Genomic DNA, 23,024 nt, shown 5'->3' on the forward strand with positions numbered 1-23,024 from the left:
GGATGAACTTGATCAGCAACGATAATTAGGTATGTTGTGCTGTTCAGATGTTTATAATGGTCTGGCCCTCTAGCAACTTCAGCGCAAAATTATAGCTAATTTGCCTACAAACATCAGGTGGTCATAATAATCTGGCCACTCAGTGTACACGGGCAGTGGGGGGTAGGGGTGGTGAGGGCATATGCTGGGGAGTGGGGGTGGCCAATGGGGGGGAAAGGAGACATAAGTAATATTATATGTAATACTTTAAGCCAGTGGTTCTTAACCTTGGCTGCACATTAGAATCACCTGGGAATCTTTTTAAAATCCTGATTTCTGGGCCTCATCCTCCGGAAATTCTGTTTCTTTGTTATGGGGTGGGGCCACAACATTAGTAACAAAGAAACAGAATTTCCAGGGGATGAGGCCCAGAAATCAGGATTTTAAAAAAAGATTCCCAGGTGATTCTAATGTGCAGCCAAGGTTGAGAACCACTGCTTTAAGCAACAAAGAATTAAAAATAAATAAATAAATTGCCGAAACCGGTTTGGCTCAGTGGATGGAGCGTCAGCCTGCGGACTGAGAGGTCCCGGGTTCGGTTCCGGTCAGGGGCATGTGCCTGGGTTGCGGGCACATCCCCGGTGGGGGATGTGCAGGAGGCAGCTGATCGATGTTTCTCTCGCATCGATGTTTCTAACTCTCTCTATCTCTCTCCCTTCCTCTCTGTGAAAAATCAATAAAAATATATTTAAAAAAAATAATAATAAAATAAATAAATAAATAAATAAATAAATGTATGTATGTTTTTTTAAAAAAGGAGTTTCCCAATCGATTAACTCAAAATTACTAAGATTACCCTTTACTTTCTAAAACCTTTCTATTGTACCTGTTGTTTTAGCTACTTTTATCCTTTGCTGGTGAGAAAATCATCAGAATTGTATGCCTTTGAGATAAGTATCATGCTTCCAATGTATCCTGTATCTAGTATCATAGAAGCTGGACTGTATGTGGGTGTTTTTTTATATTTTTTTATTGATTTCAGAGAGGAAGGAAGAGGGAGAAGGAGAGAGAAATATCAGTGATGAGAGAAAATCATTGATTGGCTGCCTCCTGCACACCCCACACTGGGGGTCAAGCCTGCAACCAGGGCAAGTACCCTGACTGGGAATCAAATTCTGACCTCCTGGTTCATAGGTCAACTCTCAATCACTGAGCCATGCCTGAACTGTATGTTTTTTAAAATACATTCATGTGATATTATCTATATATTAGAAACCCAATGCACAAAATACGTGCATGAGTGGGGGGGGAGGGGCGGGGGAGGGTGGTATCCCTCAGCCCAGCCTGCAGCTTCTCACAATCCAGGACATTTCTCTCCCAATCAGGGACCCCTCACTCCTAACCGCCCACCTGCTCACTCCTAACCACCTGCCTGCTAGCTCCTTACCGCCCGCCTGCTCACTCCTTAATGCTTGGCTTGCTGCTCCTTAGCACTGCCATTGAGGCGAGAGAGGTTCCCACCATCGCCGCTGTGCTCACCAGCTGTGAGCCTGGCTTCTGGCTGAGGCTCCTACATTAAGCATCTGCCCCCTGGTGGTCAGTGCACGTCATAGCGACTGGTCATTCCGCCTCAATGGTCGCTGGGCTTTTATATATATATAGATATAAAAAGCCAGCAACCAGAACACCAGAATGACCAGTCACTATGATGCCCACAGCAGCCAGCCAACTGGCCCAATTAGGGGCAAGGCCAGTTGGCCAATCTCCCGCGGCCCCTCCCTGCTGCCAGCCAGCCGATTGGTCCCCATCGGGGCAAGCCAGCTGGATCCCACCCATGCATGAATTCGTGCACTGGGCCTCTAGTATTTCAATAAATCAAAACAAGAAAAAGAAAAAGGAAACAATAAATATGATCACCCTCTCTCCTCCCCATCCTTAGCCCCATGGGATAAAGGATTGTTGGCTCTTGTTTTCATTGCAGTGGATTCTCATGTTAATGGGATCTAAATTACTCAGACAAAACCAATTTTGTACATTGTATTTCTGGGGACTATCATATCCCAGGCATATTCTAATCACTGCATTCTGAATGCATACAATTGGAGTCCGTAGTTCTTTTAAATGCCTAAGTGGAATAGTACCTGAAAATATTTCAGTCCACCAAGAAACTGCCTTTCTTTGATATTATTCAGTTTCCACATTTGCTCTTTATCAGGGACAAACAAAAGTATATGTTTTTGTCTGAGGTTCACATGATATTTTTAAGTAAATAAAAATAAACAGTATTATTACTTGATCAAACAGCATTTAAACTTCCTGTGTTTCTCAACATAGCCCTATAGAACAATTCTTTTTAATATCTTCCAGCTTTCACAAGAAGATGAAACAGAAGCTGAGACAGTTTAAGCAAGTTGTCTGAAGACACACAGCTAGTGAGAGGCTGAGAAGTATCGCAATTTAGTGCCTTTGACCTTGAAGCTCCTTGTTTAGATGGATGAGTTACACCCACACAGCAATCAATTAACAAAACAGGAATTTTCTTTCTTTCCTTTACTCCCTTATCTGTCTTATCTAAGTAAACATTATTAAGAAGTTTGTAGCATCTCCTTTAAAATTGCTCTTTCCTACAAAGTTTCTATACAGAGAGGTGATAATATGTTGAAGCAGACAATAACATCAGATGTTTAATAGAAAGAAACATTCACTTGTGAAAAAAATCAAGGAAGCCATTTTAGAAATGGGCAAATCATGAGTTGGGTCTCCACCTGTGTTTTCTTTCATTCAGCATTTCCTAGGAAGTGTTCCTCGAAACTTGGTAGTTTGATAACAAAAGGGCTCCATAGTTAAATTAGAAAACACCAAGTTAGACTAACATGTTTCCATACTGCAAGTCTTGCCAGAGCCATCAGTAGGCTAATGTATACTGAGACTCTGAAAGATAAAGGAATTTAATTTGTAACATCTACCAAACTGTTGATTCAGAATCCTTTTTCCCCAAAACTACTATTCCCAGGAGCCTGCTTTGGGGAACAAGCCTTTATTATGAGACACATTTTGGTTTCTGGATGTTCAAAGATGATTATGACCTAGTACCATTCCTCTAGAACAGTGTTTCTCAACCTTCCTAATGCTGCGACCCTTTAACACAGTTACTCATGTTGTGGTGATCCCCAACCATAACATTATTTTCGTTGCTACTTCATAACTGTAATTTTGCTACTGTTATGAATAGTAATGTAAATATCTGATATGCAGGATGTATTTTCATTGTTACAAATTGAACATAATTAAAGCATAGTGATTAATCACAAAAACAATATGTAATTATATGTTTTTTCCAATGGTCTTAGGTGACCCCTGTAAAAGGGTCGTTCGACCCCCAAAGGGGTCATGACCCACAGGTTGAGAACTGCTGCTCTAGAAGCTCAGAGTCAAAGGAGAAATGGATACTTTATAATAAAGTGTGGAATGTGTTTTAACAAGGTATAAGCACAGTAATGTGACATCAACAGAGGCTAAAACAAGAAATTCTGCCTGGACGAGTTATTTAACTAGAAATTTTCTCATGAAATCATATAAGTAGAGGATCAGCTCTATGAAGGGCTTTTAAATCTCAGAACAGATGCAATAGTTTAATACAATTTTCTAATGCAAGCTGCATAAAACTGAGAAAAAATGATAATGATTTATTTAAACAATGTTTGCCTACCTCATTAATGCAGTGTTTAGGACTAGCTGCACCGTCATCTCACAGTTAAGAAATATTCCCTGAAGGTAGAAAGGCTATTCTGTGGTTCTACAAAGTGCACTGTCCCCAATTTTCCATCTTTGCCATTGATCAGTAGGGACAATAGGGTCACTAATCTTCAAAATTCTAGTTTACTGAGCTCTAGCGAAATGTCAAGAGTGATTTTTAAATATTATACTGTACACTGAAAAATATACACCTCTGATGAAACCCAGACTGTTTTGCAGAAACAGATTCTTTAGAAAACAAACAAACAAAAAAATAGTACACAAGTAAGGACTGAATCCAGTCTCCTGGTTCTGTAGTACAAAGCACACATTCATCCCCTAATTGAATAAATATGCAAGTATTCAGATTTCTGTAGATATTGCCATTTGCAAATGCAGTAATAAATTAAAAAGCTTTACATTGCATTCCAACCCCGTAATAAAGGATTGATTCAGACCGCTGGCCTCACACTAGAATCCAGCACAGCTTTACTGTGTATTACTGAGGACAAAGAAAAACTTTTATTCTAGGAGCTTAGTTATAGACCAAGCAATCACCCTTAATTTTTTTCTCCTCAGTGGCTAAAGGAATTCAGAGAGACCTAAAAGTGATGGGGTTGTTGCATTTGATTTGTCCAGTGTACAGGAGAAAGTAGCTGATGGAGTTTCTATTTAAATCGATTCAGCAGACACCAAGGAATTTTCATTCAGTAAGAAAGGTTTTCTTGTGGCTCATTTCAGTGACATGATGTAAGATTCAATCACTGGCTGCCGCTCCCTCCTTTTCTCTAAAAAGGAGATTTTGGCCAAGTAGTTGTTTCGCTCACAATTCTCCAAATCTGTAACTAACTCAAGAGGCTGTGGCTAGAGCTGACATAAACCAGGGCTCTCCTCATATTCTTTAAGGGTAGCAACCACAGCCTTCGGGGAAAAACCAATGGCACCAAGTCAATTACAGTCTGCATCGATTCAACAAGTGGATTAGCAGCACTGTTTTCACCACAGAGAGAACATCTCGAAACCTAATATGGCGAATGGAAACACGCAAGTGGCCCATGGTTATTCCGGTAACGCTGAAATGGGCTCATTTATGGTCATAAACATCCTTGAGCCTTCATAAACATGGCAGGCCCCTGTGGCTCTGGCTTTGAGCTCATGAACTGCTTTAGAAATGAAACAGAAAGAGACTCAAGCTTTGGAGAGGCTGCCACTGTTGCACGAAAATGTCTCCCTGGCCAAGCTTTGATGGACACCACACCAATCTCTTTAATCAAAACCCTTCCTTTTCCTTCCACAGATGACTTTCTGGAAAGTGTGAAGGGAAGGAAGTGGCTCTGTTGGGAAATGATTGGTGACAGGCCATCTGCTTGTCTGTTTCTGCATGATGATAAAAGTAGGCTGAGGGCCCAGCCAGTGTGGGTCAGTGGTTGAGCATCAACCTATGAACCAAGAGGTCATGGTTTAATTCCCAGATAAGATACATGCCCAGGTTGTGGGCTTCACCCCCAGTAGGGGCCTGCAGGAGGCAGCAGATCAATGATTTTCTCTCATCATTGAGTTTCTACCTCTCTCTCCCTCTCCCTGCCTCTCTGAAATCAATAAAAATATATTAATAAATGAATGAATGAATGAATGAGTGAGTGAATGTAGGCTAGGGCACAGGATCTGCAACCTGTATGTGAAATGGTCAAAACAACTGGCCTGGCATCAGGTAGCATCTAGATGCATGCTCAAAACACGTCCAGAAGCTGGTCCTGCCACAAGGGAAAATCTTACTGCTTTGACATGTTTCAACCCCATAAGATAAGGTCAAGGAATGACTATGCCACAGTGAAAATGATTGTCTCCTGATATGAAACTGGAAAGTACCCATTACAACCATTTTTAATGACTATGCCCCATCCACACAGCAAGCTAATTCATAGTAAGCCCTTACCCCTTCCATGGACAAAGAACCACCATCTTGCCTGGCAGCTAAGGAATTTGAGATCCTTGTGAACACTGTGGTCCAATAAATGACAAGCACAGTCAAAAAGGAGTCTTGCGTTTTGTGTACACATATTCACACTTAAAGGCTTCTCCCTAATAAGTTTCAGGATGAACAAATGTTTGTCCAAAGAAACTGTGCTGAGCAATTGAAATCTAATTTGAAATGGAACCACAACAGTCTAATACATATATGCATGAAATGGAGAAACAGCCTAATAAGCGTAGCTGACACCAAATATGCAATTTACATACATTACACACTAATAATCTTGGTTTTAATATTATTCTTTAAAAGCAACTGGAGGGGTGGCTGAGTTAAAGGTTTTCTTGTGTGAAATCTGAATAAGAACAAAAGATGATCCTGGCGTCTTCCACCATTAACCACGATCTCGTTATATAAAGATCTCTCCGCTCTTTCTTGAGTTCATTTCTCAGACTGTGTCTCATCCCACAAAGCTGTGATGATTCAACCAGACTTAGCAGATGAATGGTTGGTAAACTTGATGAGATCTGCAGACCTCCTCTTTGTTCTTGAGTTGCTGAGTAGTGAGCAAACATTCGGGCATTTTCAAGCCTGGCCCACAAATCTTTATGAGATTGTTTTTTCTTTCCTCAGTAGATTACCCATGAAATAGGACAGGTGTACTGGTTATTCAATTACATCTTACCCAAGACCTGGACTAACTTTAAAATGAGGCTTCTGAGCATAGCTCTTACCAGGGGGATTTATTAATAACAGTTAAACATTCCCCAAAACAAAACCCCTTTTTTTGTAATTTAAGCCTATTTTCTTATTTTGCCATTTGTTTCACCCATAAACCAGAAACAAAAATCTGCCCATCTGCTCTAAACATAAAATGTGTTCATAATAATCCGGATTTATACCAAATGTATTCTTAAGTATTGCTGAATTGAGAGAGTACTCAAAATTTATGGCCTCTGAGGCTGCAAAGAGGACTTCCTCTTTTTAAGAAGGGAAATGCTTAAAATGAACATAAGAACGGCTCAGAAAGCTTCTTGGATATCAAATGGCTCCATAAGGGGGGAAAAAAGTCAATGATATGAGTAAATGAATCAAAACCATATGGGTCAAATTTTCCCTAAAATACGCAGTTTGAAAAATTAAGGAGGAAAAGTACTTGGCAAAATGTGTTTTAGGTTTTACCAAAACCAAAACATTTGAAGAATCATTTGCAATGGTTGGTGAACACTAAATGCAGCCTAGTGGCCCATTTTTGTATGCTACATAACAATTTTTAAAAAGCTTCCCTGTAACCCACTGATACTGTATGTCACTCAAGACATCATTAGAAGCTGTCACCAAACACTGTGGAGTTTGTAGAAGTGGGGTGGGGGTCGGGCGTGAAACGATAAAAGGTTGTTAATGTAATAGGTTTTGTTTCTCGGGTTTGGCTGTGTGTGTTTTGGAGGCGGGGCGCGGTGAGGGTAGTGTTTCTCACAAAGGAAGTTAATTAGAAGAGCATGTTAATTAGTCTCGTGTCTTGCGCATGTGGTAGTATTTCCTTGGCCCTCCCTATTCCAAGTCAACATTCCTTTTTCTCTCCTGCACGTGCAGGAAGGTGCTGGTAACATTCCATCTGGGTGTAGAGGGGAAATACTTTGTCTCTGTTTCCCTGTGTTCTTTCTCTATTGTCTCGCACCAAGAGAACACAACCTTTCAAAAGAATGCAGGTACCGCGGGGAAATTCCTCTCTAGAGTGAGTTGAATGGTTTTCTTCTCAGAAGGTGTTTTGTCCTTCGTTATATAAGTCCCCATCTCCTAAAAGGGTTATGTAGTTCAAACAAAATACAATTCAGAGACAGCAGAAAGTGCTGAGGTCATTCGCCTCTCCTCTCCCTCGCCCATCACTGAGAATCTCGCCTCAAGTTCCCGGACAGATCCAGTCTCTGAAGCAATGGGAGGCCGAACACTCCCATTCATAGCCTTTCAGCCTTGCCTACGGGAACATCAGGGTGAGCATCAGTGCCAGGGCGGGCCCGTGGAAAACTTTCTGGGATGTTGTGCTTCTTCAGCAAGTGAAGTGCGCAGTTTCCGTTTATAGAAGAATTAGTAACACCGGGAAGAGAGATGGGTTTGGCTCTTAACTCTGGTGATAACTCCCCTGTCATTTCTGTGATTGTGTGCATTGGCCTCAGTTTTTCCATAAGATAAGTGGGACTGTTCCCAGATATAGTTACTGATTCCCTCAGAACAAGATAAACTTGCCAGCAATTCAGTGATGCACAGACCCTTTCAGAACTTGAGGAAAGATATGAACAAAGTTTCTAAGAATTTTGGTCAATATTCTGAGGTTTATAATGTCATACGTGCATGTCAGTCCATTGCTGCTACAACATCAGCATCTGGGCAGGTGTGGCCTTCTGAGTCCCTGCTTCACAAACCCACCCCTCTCGAAGCTGAGACCTTCCCTGAGCGAAGGACTGAGGGCATCCAACAAACACTTGGATAATGACTTTGATTCCAAGCTTTAGAAGAATCTTTGCTTGAGGGGACAGATAGATTAGAAACAACCCCTCCCACGCAAAAAAGCAACTACAGTCAACACATACAGAGAAACAAAGTATCTATTAATCCCTTGACAAGAAACGAAAAAGCCCATCAAACAAGTTTCACACCTTCTAACTCATGATTTTCAAGTTTGAATGGCAAATGACACTAGGAAAAAGTCAAATGAAAGACACATGTATTTTAACAGATCAAATATCCTACAATGAATTGATCATAATGACTCAAATAACTTTAGCTCCAATTCCATTTAATTCATAAGTAGGGAAAGGTCTATAGAGAAATGCAAAGCTAGAGAAAAGACAAGATACAAAGTTATATACACCACTATCTCAGGCATAATTTTTTAAGAGCATAAGACCCAAAAGGAAGAGCGAGAAGGCAATAGGCAAAAATATTAGCAGTGGTTGCCCAGGGTAAATGTTTTCTACTCTAAAGAAACTTGAAAAAAAAATTTCATTTTCTACAATAAGCATACTGAATTATTAGTGGAAGTTCAAAGATTGATAGAAAAAAAGTGTAAAGCAAAAATAAAAAAGTAAGGAGTGTATTAGCACAAAGAGTGTAAATTAACTTGAACCCCAAAAAGTTTAGAAAGCTAGTTTCTACTAAACGATTTTAAAATATGACAGAAGACCCCTGTCTCTATTTTTCATAAAACCTGTTTCCTCTCCATTCAACCATGAATGGACTAAAATGGACAAGATCTAGACCAGAAGCCAAGAATCCCAGGTTCTAGTCCCAATTCTCTCACTATCAGTGACCATGAGCTCTCTGAACCTCCAGTGGATATGTCTGCATCTTAGATGTCCAGATAGAGGAAGAGGAAGTGGAAGAGTGAAAGGAAAAGAAGAAAGCTAATAATAAGATTAGTTTTATTTTAATATTATATGGTCTAATATATTAATAAGCTCTTCTATAAAATAAGCAATAAGACTAAAGGGTCACCACCCTTTCTCTACTTTAGCTTACAGGTAAACCAGGCTGTTTGACATGGGCTTTTGTCTTCAAATTTTCTTCATAATATTTTTAATAAAGCCAGATAACCACAAACAAGGATACCCCTCCCTTGCTTGAATAGAGGCATTCCCGAGGAGTGAAAAATCCCAAAAGCTATAAAAATATGAGTTCTAATGCCCAAGTTTTCTAGTCCCTCATTTTGCAAAGATGTTTGATGAGATGTTGACTTTCATTCTTCAGTTTTGTGTGAGGAAATAAGAAGCTTCATATTACTTTCCTAATTCTTTGGGGATGCTATCAGAACTAAGACAACATGCATTCACATTGGTGGTTTGAGACAGAAATGTATGGCAGAAATGCAAAATATCCTGAGTATTTGCAATGTTTTAAGGAAGGGATTAACATAATATATAGGAGCATAGTAAAGAAATACAGGAAAAATTGCCTGTGGAATTTTCCACTGCTTGATATTGGAATGATTCCCACCCTACTGCCAAGTCCGGAATCATAGCCAGGCTTCTTGAAAATCAAGGATTAACAGTTTCAAGGTCAAGTGCTAATAATTCCACTTTTGTAATGCTTATATAATGCAATAAAATACCCTTCTTAGAATATGCAAGGTGACACACTTATTAAAAGCTAGCAGTTTCACGGATAGAATAGACATTTGTGTCCTTGTATTTGCTATGGTTGAACACTAAAAAATACTGAGACAATCCTGGGTCTCACCTTCCAGAAGTAGTTAGGCTTAAAGTTTATTTTTATTAAAACTTTCAATCAAATCACATTCATAAAAAGCTTTTCCATGGCCCAAAACCACTTATATTAAAACTGCAGAGATAACTCTGACATTATTTCTAAACTGTGGAAAATGTTTACATGCTATAAATTTGAGCATTTAATGATGCATCTATAAGTCCAAGATGTTCATGCAGAATCACATTTATAAATGCCAGCACTTGGAAATTAAATGCACTAAAGTTCAGTAGGAAGCACATTTATTGTTTTCATGTTGTTATTTTCAGCTGAGGTTTAAATCCACCTCTTTTTTTTTTCTTTTTTTCTTTTTTCTTTTTTTTATCCCAGAATGTGCTATAGGAATCTATGAAACTTAATTACATTTACTGTTACAAAAAAGGATTTATGAACTTTTGCCTTTAGGCAGAAATGTTTATTTCATTGCCTTTACTATTCATTCTTTTCAACTCCAACGGCTTTGAACTTTTTAGCTGCTCAGAGTTATCACTGTTGTGCAGAGCCCAGGAACTCCACTCCCAAGACGCAAACCACAAGTTGAAGAGAACGAAGAAGGCAAAGATATATGAGTCGTTATTTTGGCCACCCTTTGTGCCATTAAAATCTCATTTTCTGCCTATTAGAATGCCCTCTTGGTGCTTAGGCAGCGGTGATAGTCACTGATTAGTGTGTAATTGACTATAATTGTCTTTTCACTTTTCATTTGTGTCATTCTGAGCTTTTCTCTGTTTTTCTAACCACCAAGAGGAAAAAGGCGGTTAAGGAAAGATAAAGCTGTTAAAACTCCCACTCTCAGCCCCGAAGAGATTCTCGATCGCAATTATAGATTGCCACCCCTTTGTGACATTTCTCCAAGTTTAGTGAGCAGCTCTCCTCACCACCTGGGCCAGAGCTCTCTAATAAAATCAAGCGATCTGTATTTAAACAACTGCTAATAATGTCAACCCCAGACAGATGCCACATGTAGGAAATTTAACCAACCCTCTGACATGCAATTATAAGGCAATTTATTAATATGATCTCTCAAGAAAAGCTCATAGTCCAATGCAAATTAGAAAAACAATTACAATATTCAAATATCTCTATATTCCCAAGGAGCAGTAATTCTCCTAATTCAGGCATTTATGACTCATTTACACCAGAGTTCTGTAGTCATCAGCTGGGTCTCTCCTCACACAACTTGTTTGCTTCCTCCCAATTGTTTTATAAAATCTGGTGCTTTATTAGTTGCTTTGGTTCACAACTCTCTCAGCTGACCAAATACCATGTTTTTAAGTGTGTGTGAGTTTCTTACCCAAAGACCAGAACTAGGAGTAGAAACGACAAACACCTTGACAACTACGTCTAAACGGAAATCTCCCTGATTCCATTAGGAATCACTTGAATTTTAAGTTTAAGCTGCAACTTTTGATACAGCCCCATAGGAAGGCTGGAGAGAAAGGAAGCTAGGAAACTGAAATCATGTGGCTCATATAAGGAATACATTATGGTTTAAATTTGGCAATTCATTATACCGCTGCCTGGGGGAATTGACTGTTTGGTTCTGGTGTACGGCAAATCATCTGTCTGGAAACACGGGACTGACCTGAGGTGAAAGGCCATTGCCAATGGCGGGGTTCATGGGGTTGGAGGGTCCGGACGGAGGCACAAAGCTGTCTGTGTAGCTGGAAAATCCATGCCTGGTGCTGGGGAGACAGTAGGCAGAGCTGCTGTCCGGGTTCGAAGGAAGAGTGCTTTGGTGTACGGTGCTCGGGGGGAGCGGCTGAGGTCTGTGCACGGTGCTGCTGGGGTCTGACACGGCTGCAATGAAGAAGATGGTCAGCCACCAAGTTCCCTTGTAGGAAGTGCAGTGCCAACGCTCACAGGCACCAGGCCATCAGGCCACGTGTTCACTTCCAACTGCATTTCGATTTTTTTATTCTTTAAATGTATCTTTGTTGTTGAAAGTATTACAGATGTCCCCTTTTTTTCCCATTGACCCCCTCCACTCCGCACCCACCCATCCCATTTCTTAACATGGGAATACCTCCGCACATATGTGCAAGTACATAACTGATTTATATACTTTCATGGCAAACTCACCCAGAATAGGAATTCAGAAACCACATTAACAAGGCTAGCAAACCTAAGTGGGTAGCGAATGTTATTAATCAACATAAGAATTAACCGATGTAAGAGTTGCAAGTCTCAAATTTCTTTAGCAAATATACTTTCAAAGCATCTCAGTATTAGTGCAATAGTATAGTTTCGACCGCCTAGAATGCTATCTTTCATAATCCAAAATAACTTCGTCTTATTTATCCCATTCACCTCTATGTGCCAACAAACAGTGCCTTTATCAAAGTTTACCTTCCCTCAATGACCCCTGTACTTGGTACCCATCGTGGAACTTCAGTGAATTTCACACTGGAGTACAATTGTAGAGGTAAAATTTGTAACAAGAGAAAAGCAAATCGCATTTTTTTTTAAAGAAAAGTTGTTTGGTTTCATTGTTTTGTTTTGTTTTCAAATACTGAAATGGGATAATATTACAACACAATTTATCTAGAGAGATTCAAATATGTCCCAAAACAAACTGTGTTTCTGAAATGTGACTGGGACATTCAGGACAACCTGATGTAATGTCATTAACATGCAAACGGTAACAGTGTCACCAAGGCTTCCTCCGAATCAGCAGCAGGGAGAGCTATCAGGAGGCACATTCTATGGTCTTGACTCCTCCATACCTTGTGGAATAGCAGTGGGCTGGTACGAGGTCTCCGACAGCTGGTATGTTGGCAAGGTGGGCATGGCGGTGGGAGGGAATCCCCCCGGAATGAGATGGTTGAAAGCCATCAGTTGATTGGCCCCAGCTTGCTTCCTCCATCTTGCACGGCGGTTGCTAAACCAGACCTATGGATTTAATTTAAAATTTGAGGGCTTCGCTGATGAAATAAGACTACATTCTTAATGAATTTTTCATGCTAAAACAGATTAAAGGCCCCTTACTGACAGGGCAAAAAGAAGTAAGAGCTCTCCACCCTCTGGGTTGTGTTGTCAGGGGAGAACGGAGAGTTGAATGTCAGGGGTCACAGAGGGGCTTTGAGGGCATTCCGTGGTCTTGCAGAGCCCCCAAAATCCAGTGATGAGCATGGGTAGGAATGGCTGAGCTGGAGTCAGAACAACAGATCCTCCCCCACACTGTCACCCCCAATACCCTCCCATTTTCATGGATTCTAGGGAGGATCCATGAGCCTCTGACTCCTGCACTACACATGTCCTAATTTGGACCTGCCTATTACACTAACCCTTGTGTTTTATATTCTTATCAGTCTGTCTCTGTATTTCTATGGTCGTTATGGCCATAGCTCCTGGACAGTCATAAATTGACCAAGGGAATAAATGGAGCCATCTTACCATCCCTTTCAATGTGTGAGACATTGTCCTGATCTTAGTGGAAATAAATGCTGAAGTGGTAAGTATTTTAAGAAATGAGAGCATGTTATCTAGGAGATCCATTAAATACTTACTTTATTATTTCTTTCAACAACAGCTTTAAGCACCTATAATACTCTATGCCAGGCACTATGCTAACCAGGTACATTCAGAAAAACTTGATATAATAAAATAAAATGCCTTTGAGAAAATTAACAGCCAAATACTTTGTATGAGCAGCTAGAGAGAAATGGCAATAATAGGAGGAAGAAATGTAACTGAACATCTAAAATATTGAGAAATTATTAATGGGCCCCCGGATCTTGCCCAACTCTTACACCTGCAGAGTTCAAATGTAGAACTTTAATTTTTCCAAGTGTACATGTGATGCTGCCCCCAAAATGAGAGAGGATTTCTAGCAATCAAATATTTGCTAATTCCTATATCAAATATTCATTGAAAACTTAATATGGAGAAAGCACTGTGCCTGGGGTCAGAGGGATGGAGGAGTGAATGAGATGATAGGAAAAGATAGGATCCCTGCACTCCAGTAGCTTATCGCGTTGTGCTTATGGAATTGGGGGTCATCAAGGAAACCAAAATAATTGCTCACTAGAGCTAGAAGCTCCAAATACAGAGAATCTGGAAAATTAGAGTGGAGACAGAGTTTCAATTCAGTTTAAAGCTTGGGTATGATTTCAACAGGAGATGACTCCAAACGGAGGTGATAATACAGGAGACAGCATGTCTAAGAAAAGATAAGACCTGATTTCCTTACATCTTGTCATTTTTTTAAGTTGTAAATTTTTAAAAAGAGTGGTGGGTGGAATTTCTCCTTTCTAGAGCAAGAAAGCCCAATTTAACAAATATTTTGCCAAGGTATCTGCTTAAACTTTTGATCCTTACCCAAGCTCTGAAAAAAAAAAGTTCAGTCTCCTCTGGGCATGTTGCAAGATACTGTTAAGGAGAGCTGTGTGACCGTCCTCAAAACACTAATATTTAATACTCCTTAAGTTTCCAACCAAAAAAGAAGGTAAGTCAATATTTCCCCTTGTTGATACATAATTGAATTAAACCTGGGATAACAGGACCATGAACGGCACTCAATTTGAGGTCTGCGTCAATTGTGTGTTCTCACTGCAAATCTGTTGCTGTGACCCCCAGAGGCATCAGAGTAAGAAAACTGTTTTCAAAGAAGTGTTTGGGACAAGCTGTGTTAGCCTGAGGAGGCTGAGGGTAAGAAATGAGGGGCATAGTCATGCGTGAGTGCACTGTACTATACCATGCACCATGGTTTTATTTTATATTGTAAACCTTTGAGATTACAAGTCCACCTGACTCAGGTGATGTGGTGCTCCCCCCCCACAGACACACACCTATCTAGACAAACCTACATCTGATGTGGCTTCATTCATTCAGACATACTAGTCTCAATTGTGCTGATGAAATATTTCATAAAGAACTCAGAAGCCTGCACTTCCGTCATTATCAGAGCAATGTTGCCAATTTCTCTATGCCAACTTCTTTCTGTAACCTTTAGATAAGTAAACCAAGTGTGATTTATGCAGTGGATGGTTATACCTGATCACTCCAGCAATTTACCCTACTTTTAATTTATGCTTATTCTAACTCCTCCTTAACCCAATTTTTAATAAAAAAATGTCTTTCCTCAAATAATAAATTAGAAGAAACACCATAATTTCCACAAATACATTCAAAGATCAAATCCAAAAGAATAGGGATTTAAGGTCTCTGGGATCTTGTTTTCATTTGTTTAAAATGATACAAAAAATATTGAAGACATTGAATAAACCCACTAAGAGCTGGGTTTTTAAATTCTTATATTTACAGTACAATAAAAGATTAAGAGAAATCGTTGGGAAGAAAATCTTTACTGAAAAATGAACCTGCAACAGGAGGCTCAAGAATTTCCTAAGGGGAAGAATTTAAATGTACTTAAATTTAAATAAATCCAGAAGGCTAGTCCTGAATGAAGCAGGGTTTACTGAGGGCTGGCCTAACTCTGGCCATTCAACCAAATTTGTCATTTTCTTGCCATTGCTAGCTTTCTGCCTCTCCTAGAACCAGCTGTCTGCCAAAAGAATCATCAAAGGAAAAATATACTGAAGTTGCAAGTTGGAAAGTGGTCTTTACCTTCTTTATACTTTGAAACTCATAGAAGACATATATTTTATTTTTAACAGAAAGAAAAAGTTGCCCTTGAAATAACCCTCATTTTACATACCCAAACCAGCCAAGCACAATTATCCTGGGGGACTGTTATCACCCCATCTTTAACTGAAAGACATCCCCTTGAAGTTTTTACTTCATTTGATGACCTGAAGCTTGGTTCATTTTTCATCTGGCCCCTGGATCTCTCCCTACTTGTCTGTCCCTCTACAGAGCCCTTCCACAAAGCTATATGCGTGCCTTTTGGAAATCATCTTTATATCCATTTCTGAAGTAATACAAGGTCCAATGATTTTTTGAAGCAAAATTTAAATTAACCAAAAGGTCCCCATAACATCATGGTAACTGTGGGGGTGGGGGTAATGAATTACAAAAGAAGAAAAAGACTTTCATACATTTTTCTCTTGATGAGTAATATAAGTAACCAATTTGTTCAGACCCTCAACAATATAAGTTGGGGAAAACTTAGTACTTTAAAAGCTATAGTAATACTTTTTATTCACATGGGTGCAACACAAGCCATGTAAAAGTTGACTTGCAGCTGCCTGAATTACTACCTCTGTGACCTTGAACAATTTGTTTAATATCTATGAGATTCTTCTCTAATCTGCTAAATGGGAGAAATAAAAAAAAAACTATTTTATAAGACTACTGTGATACATAGAGGAAACATTGCCATCAAAGACCTTAAAAGAATACCTAAGAAATATTAAGTGTTCAACAAATGTTAGCTAATAAGTAAAAATGTCTCATTGCCACCTCTAAGAAACCCAAGAATTAAAGCCTTGCTTTGTTTCCTTAACTCCGTGGTCTACAGCCAAAGCTTTTTATGCTCATGAGCAAACAGAAAAGTGCCCAAATAACACCTCAAATCACTGAAAGCCAGTTGGGCTTGAATGGAGATGTAGGTCAAATTTGTTTCCAAGTTTCATGGATTAGTGCTAATTGTCCCAGGGTGTAAGCCTAATTTTGCCCATCCATAAATTACTCCTTCACATTTTTGGTGTGGACCTCAAAGGCAATCTAACTTACATTATTCCAGATGGATTATTTCACATGCAATTTGGAAAAATGTGGAAAGAAAAGAATGTAATATGTAATCCTTAGAAAGAGAATTCATAACAAGATTATAAAAAAACTTGATTGAACATTGGATTTGGTGGTGTCTAATGCTACAATGCCAAATATAGGACTTTCCAAGTAGGTGAATTCAGGACAAACTGCTCATTCCCTGGACCTTCTCATTCACTCCACCCCCTCTCCCTTTTGAGACCACACCCTCTCAGACCACTTTGACCACTGTATGGCCTGTGGGTTGGGGAGAGGATGAGCAAGAGGCTGAGGGAGGAACCCCATGCTCCATGAGTGTCCAGAGGACCACAGACACACAGGAAAGCATACTAAACTGCATCTTTATAATTCCAAGAGTGAGCTCCTACAGCAAATTGCAGGATGACCATATTTTTGCTTCATTATGGAGTTTAGAGTCAACTATTCCATATGTATCTTAACTTCTTAACTACACGGATCTGTCAGATGGTGTTAAATCACCTTTGGGCTTTCTTGAGAATCCCAAATTACTGATGCTAGCAGGGTCCTGAGAGATCATGCATCCTAACAGCTCTTAATTGAGGAATGGAACAGTAGGAGGTGGTATTTGAGAATATGATAAAAGCCAGAAGCCCTCTCCCTAGTTAATGCCCTCTACAGAGTGAGTGAGTGAGAGAGAGAGAGAGAGAGAGAGAGAGAGAGAGAGAGGCGCAAAGAGAAGCAAAGGCACAACATTTTGTGTACAAATCTCAAGTCTCCAAAAATCATCCAAGATTTTCCTGGTCGTCCACAGACCCAAACTAAGACCATCTCATCTAACCTACTCCAAATTTCAAAACTTAAAAACACACACAAAAAAACTGAGACACACCTGGATTATAGGAGAATTAAGTGACTTGCTCAACAAAACGCATTTGACAAGCGGAGACCAAAACCCACATCTTCTGACTCCTTGTTAAGTGCTATTTCTACAAGCAGCTTCCTTTCCTGTCTGCTATTATCTTGGTGGTAAAGGATGATGCCTGCCTGCTTCATGGAGTTCTCAGATGAAATATTTACTAAATATTTGCACAACATACTCCCCCACAAAACATTAATGTTTTCTATTATTTCCAAACTAACAGCTACCCAGGAAGTAATTTAGGCAAATTAGTTTTTGGTGTACAATTCTTAGATTGTGTACTCAGACTTGACTATGATAAATACAATGTAGCTACTGTCCAAACAAGTTTTTATGAAATACTGACAAAGGCTTAAGTTAGAAATATTTTTCCTCAGGAAAATAAATGGAATAGGAAGTGTTCGGGTTTTAGGTTTTTTATCGTGTGTGGTTTTTTGTTGTGTTTTTTTTGGGGGGGGTGGGGAGGTTGGTTTGGTGTTTGGTTTTCCCAGGTGCCCCAAATTAAACTAACTCACTTTCTGGCTATCACTCAAACTGAGTTGACTTTGCTACTGCTTTCCCAGATCCTTCTAAAAACTACAGGATTTTGTTCTGGCATTTTAATCAGTGATTAACTACTCCCTTCTTTTTCCTGCTGGGTTAAGTAAGATCCATATGCCGGGTGTTGTAGGGAATTTGTTAGGCTGTAGATCATAGCTGTGGTACAGGACGGGATGTGTCTCAAGGGAACTAATGAAGCCATAAGGAATGTAAAGAGTCACCGGGTTAAAGCCACATTAGGACAGCTGTTAAGTTAATGAGGGCCCTGCTTCGGAGAAGAGGTCACTGTATAGAAAAATATGAACCACTCTTTATTGGTTTGATCCCATGTCCTCTGGAAGTTAATGGGCCATTCTTATTCTCTGACACTCACTGAGCCAGATGCGAACACCAGGCTCTGTCCAAGCCGCATGGGCTTGAGATTGATTCTGTCCCCCATCCTCGTCTTCGGCAAAGGCAAGAATGAAATAGAGCAACGCTGAATGCTCTTTTCAGTTTTTCATCACTCTGTTTGTTTGATTTCTTTAAAAATCAATATTTATTGTTTGAGTCTGAGTTATCTTAAGGACAGACCCAGCATGTGGGCTTGGCCAGCCATGGAGTATAGGGACCAAATCCTATCTATACAGTGGGCATTCAAAAAAGGTTGCTGACAGAACAGAGACTGAATGAACTGACCTTCACATTTAAACTGGGTAATCCCAGAAGTGGGTAGTTCTAGGAGTAACTATTTAATCCTAGAACTAAAAGCAAAACATATTTGATATATACAGTAATTGTGGCATTAGTACATGTAATATTAGGTATACTGTATATTATTATATAATGATGTAATACTTATGTATAGCTATTATCATGATGTGTGGTCAATTCTGGAAAGCAATTCTGTAGCCCAATGTAACAGGTAGAGGGATTGAATAGTACCAACTGGAATCTACACTATACACCTGGTGTATCTGTGACTCTTACCTTCACTCCCCCCACCTCCACTATCACAATCAGTTCCCTACGTTTCAGTTCTAAGTACTTTTCATCACCATCCTTTCCTTTCCATTCACACTGCCACTGATGGTTTCATACCCACAGACTCCTCAGCTGTCACATTAAGTGTGAGTGTCCTAACCTGAAACCCAGGCCTTCCACAAGATGTCCTCAGAATAGATTTTCAGCCATATTCCTTCCTGCCACTGACCACTCCTTACCCTCCAATTAAAATGAACTATCCTCTGTTCCCTCAACATGAGTGAAAATGAAAGGTCGCCTGATATGTAACTCATGTGCTTCCAACTCTCTGTGCTTTTTGCTCATATTACTCCCTCTTACTAGTATGTTCTCCCTACCTGCCCTGTCCAATGAATATCTATCGCCTCAAAAGTCCATCTTAAATCTCCCTTCTCCATGAGCTTCTCTTGTTTACTCCAACAAGATCTCATCCTTTCCTCTTCTCAGCTTCTCCCACTGCATTTTGTCTCTTTCTTATAGTACTAATTGCATCTGCTTTACTTTTTAAATTATCTGTATGGTTACTTTATTACCCATATTAGGTTGTAGCTCCTTAAAAGACTTGTCTTAATTCACCTCAGCATTCCTCAACTTTCTTAGCACAATGATGATCATATGAAAAGTCAAAGTGAATAAGACAATCCCTCTGACTGGGCTCTGGGCCTAGAAGAGGTTACTGCTGTAAAATTCTGTAACAGCAGAGGGAATGAGCTACATATGAGGAAGTGTTGATCACTCGAGACCATATCAGCTGACTAGTTCACTGCTGAGTTCCCAGACTCACTTTGACTATGAAAGTAAAGTATCTGGGAATAACACAACATTTCCAAATAAGGTAACTTAACTTCTGGGATAGTAAAGAGTTCCTGGATACCCTAAGACGTTTGTAATCTTTCAAATGGTGCTTTACTACCATGAGGGGAAAGTTCATCATTAATGAGTGATGAAAACATTATTCTATCAATCAATAGAAACGTCATACACCAAAGAAGCCTTCTCCAGAGGGTTCAGAGTATAGGTGACTCTTGAACAACACAGGTTTGAACTGCATGGGTCCTTTTAGAGGCAGATTTCTTTCTGTAAATGCCTGAAGTGTTTTCGATCTGCAGTTGGGAGTTCTCAGATGTGGAGGACTTGAGTATCCTTGGATTGTGGTATCTGTGGAATGTTTTGGAACCAATGCTCCATGGATATTAAGGGACAACTAATTTTTTCAGGAGTCAAGCGTTATATACAGATTTTCGACTACTCATGGGTCAGTGTCACTAACTCCCATGTTGTTCAAGGGTCAACTGTACGTCTAAGAGTTCAAAAGATAATTCAAACTATTCTTAGGATAATATAGATACTTGAGATGCTTCCAGACAACAAAACCCTTAAAGAAAGGGATTTTACCTTATACACCTTTGCATGTCGTCATAATTGAAAGGCTGTGGAGAGGAAGCATATGGAATCCAAATACCTACCACTTACAAGTGTATAAGTTGGGGATAATAATAGTACCAATCTAGGGTTTTAATGGTGAGTGAGTGGGTTAATTCATGTAAAACACTTAGAACAGTACTTGCACAGAGAAAGAAAACACTCAAATTGTTTTGCTATTATCTGTGTACCACCCCAAAAATCCAGATAATGACTGGTACATAATTAGGATTCCTGAAATGATGTGTAAAAACATGAACTGACATACTTCTGTGTGTTTTAGCTGATACAATCATACTCTCATAGTAATAATAACCAAAAGAAAAATGCACATTTTCATAAATACCAAAAAAAAAAACTAAGAATTCAAAGAAAGTAAATTCAATAGATCAGATTTTAAAATGTGATCTATAAAATAATTGTATCAAACAATACAACAGGAAAGAAGTCACGTGTATCCATCACAAATTTAGTTGGACTCACCTACCTATTAAGAATTTTTTTTTCTAAAATCCTGCTAAATAGACATACCTAAAACAAAAGAGATGGGAAGGGAGGAGGGTGAATCAGGCAAATTCAAATAAAAAGAAAAAAAGAGGCCATGATGCTGTTATCATGATAAGGCAAACTATAAAGAAAAGGCATTAGAGAGAAAGGAGGGAACTTGATAGTGCTCTAGGCTACAATTCACAAACTGCTTTTGCTAATATATCTATTTTCCTGATTTAAAATCCGCTTTAAAAGGAGAAAAGACCCTTTTTTGTTTCCTGCCTGGATTGAGGCAGGATGAGGGCAGGGCGACAGCAGTACCTGCACTCGGGCCTCGGTGAGCTTTGCCCTCTGTGCCAGCTCCTCCCGGGTGTAAATATCAGGGTAGTGGGTTCTCTCAAAGGCGCGCTCCAATTCTTCCAGCTGTTCTGCTGTGAAGGTGGTTCGGCTCCTGCGCTGTTTCCTCTTTAGTGGCAAATCGGGTTCAGAGTCAATGTCTGAGCCTTCATCTGACTGGGGTGCTGAGGCTAAGAAAGAGCACAGGTGGGGGTAAAAAATGATAAAATGTGAATCATAATTCAAGTCTGAACAAGCCATAATGATTCAGGTCCTAGTCTAAGGTACATTCCCAATATCCTTCATGGACACCAAGCCCCTCCTTGAGGTATTATATTATTAAATAGCATTTAATCTCTTCTGCTACCCTCTCTTCAAGCCCCCCAGGTAGAAGTAATGGCAATCTGCTTCTGTCATTCAAGGTCCATAATGAGCTCTTAGAAAACAGGGACAGTACTTACTCCATCTCTTATGACCTTCATCCTTAGCCTTTAATGGGTCACTTAATTTATGTCTAATGAATGAGTCACATTTAATTTGGTTCCTGATAAACTTTTCAGCAACATTTGCAACAGGAAATATGTTATTTTAAATAAATAATCAACTTAGTATCTAAAAAGGCAATAATAGTAAACTATTGCAGGATTCCTATAAATGTACAGGCTCCACCTCTCCTCTAAGAAAAATCACATTTAAATATCTCATTGCCACTGGGACATGCTTTAAGGAGAATTTAGAAACTGTGAATACAAATCTAAAGAATAAATTCAGGAAGAAGCAGGCATCATCTAGTAAACTGTCCCTTAACTGAAGCTCAGAGTCTGGGCCTCTGAATGGTGGGTGGCTGCCCAGGACTGCTGCCTCATTTGAGGAACTCAGTGCAGAATGAAAATGTGGGACCCAGTGTTCAAGAGAGCAACAACAGAGCATAAAACCAAACACAGGGTCCTTCTGAGGGCAGGGCCTAGGGCAACTGCACAGGTCAATTCCTAAAGCCAGCCCTGCTATGGCCTCCTCCCCACCAAAGCTTGAATTTGCCTGGGAAGGAGACCTTCCAAATTTGTGTGGGGGTTCTAGGAAAGGGGAGAAGGTGCTGGGAAATTAGATAGGAATTCGAGTTAATGATACAATGAGGTGTCTGTGAGCTGTGACAGAGCACCTGTTGGCCCATGAAGCTTCTGAGGTTTGAGGTTGCACCAGACACAAGGTTCTGGGCAGGAGAGCAGCCCTGACCCAGAGGCCCTGGACTTTGGGCAATGGCAGAGGGCTGTCAGAAGGCTATCAGGCAATAGACACTAAGTATAGTACGGGAACCGGAGCATCCTTGCTCCAGAGCACATCCAAATGTGCTCTGAAAACTCCCCGAATAACTGGGGGTTCCTCCGGGGAAGGGATTGATGTGTGCTCTCAGCAAATGAAGAAGGAAAGCCAGAAAGTTGTAGATAACTAATGTCAATGTCAAAGTAAGGCATTTGCACCCTCAGTCAGGTAGGACCTGGGGAAATGTAGGTGGTGTTAGAGGCAATGTGAAATGCAATGTCTCCTATGTCCTTCTCTTTTGTCTTCAGCTCAGACTTAGCTCTGTCCTATGGAAATCTAAACTTTCATTCTACTTTAGGATAAATTGTATCCTGCTCAAAAAGGTGCATGTCCAAAATAACCCATAAATATAATTTTAAGTTTTCTAACAATTTAATACTTTTTCATTTTATGCCTATTCAAACACTGTGAAAT

General features: G+C 39.8%; 1 protein-coding gene across 4 annotated transcripts in view; it reads right to left on the bottom strand.

Annotated features, from left to right (window-relative positions):
* PAX3 (paired box 3) overlaps positions 1-23,024 on the bottom strand; it is a 93,837-nt gene that overhangs the window by 10,202 nt on the left and 60,611 nt on the right. For 3 of the 4 annotated variants that reach the window (XM_070423326.1, XM_070423328.1, XM_070423327.1), the window contains exons 5-7: positions 21,276-21,481; positions 12,673-12,838; positions 11,532-11,746 (exon numbers count right to left, since the gene is read on the bottom strand). In XM_070423326.1, coding sequence (XP_070279427.1) covers positions 11,532-11,746; positions 12,673-12,838; positions 21,276-21,481 — 587 coding nt within the window. The remainder of the gene's footprint in view (positions 1-11,531; positions 11,747-12,672; positions 12,839-21,275; positions 21,482-23,024) is intronic. The other variant, XM_070423329.1, reaches the window with a different exon arrangement.

This window comes from Myotis yumanensis, unplaced genomic scaffold, assembly GCF_028538775.1.
Source record: "Myotis yumanensis isolate MYYU_CA2020_CCGP unplaced genomic scaffold, mMyoYum1.0.hap1 SCAF_8, whole genome shotgun sequence".
In the NCBI taxonomy this organism is placed as follows: Eukaryota; Metazoa; Chordata; class Mammalia; order Chiroptera; family Vespertilionidae; genus Myotis; species Myotis yumanensis.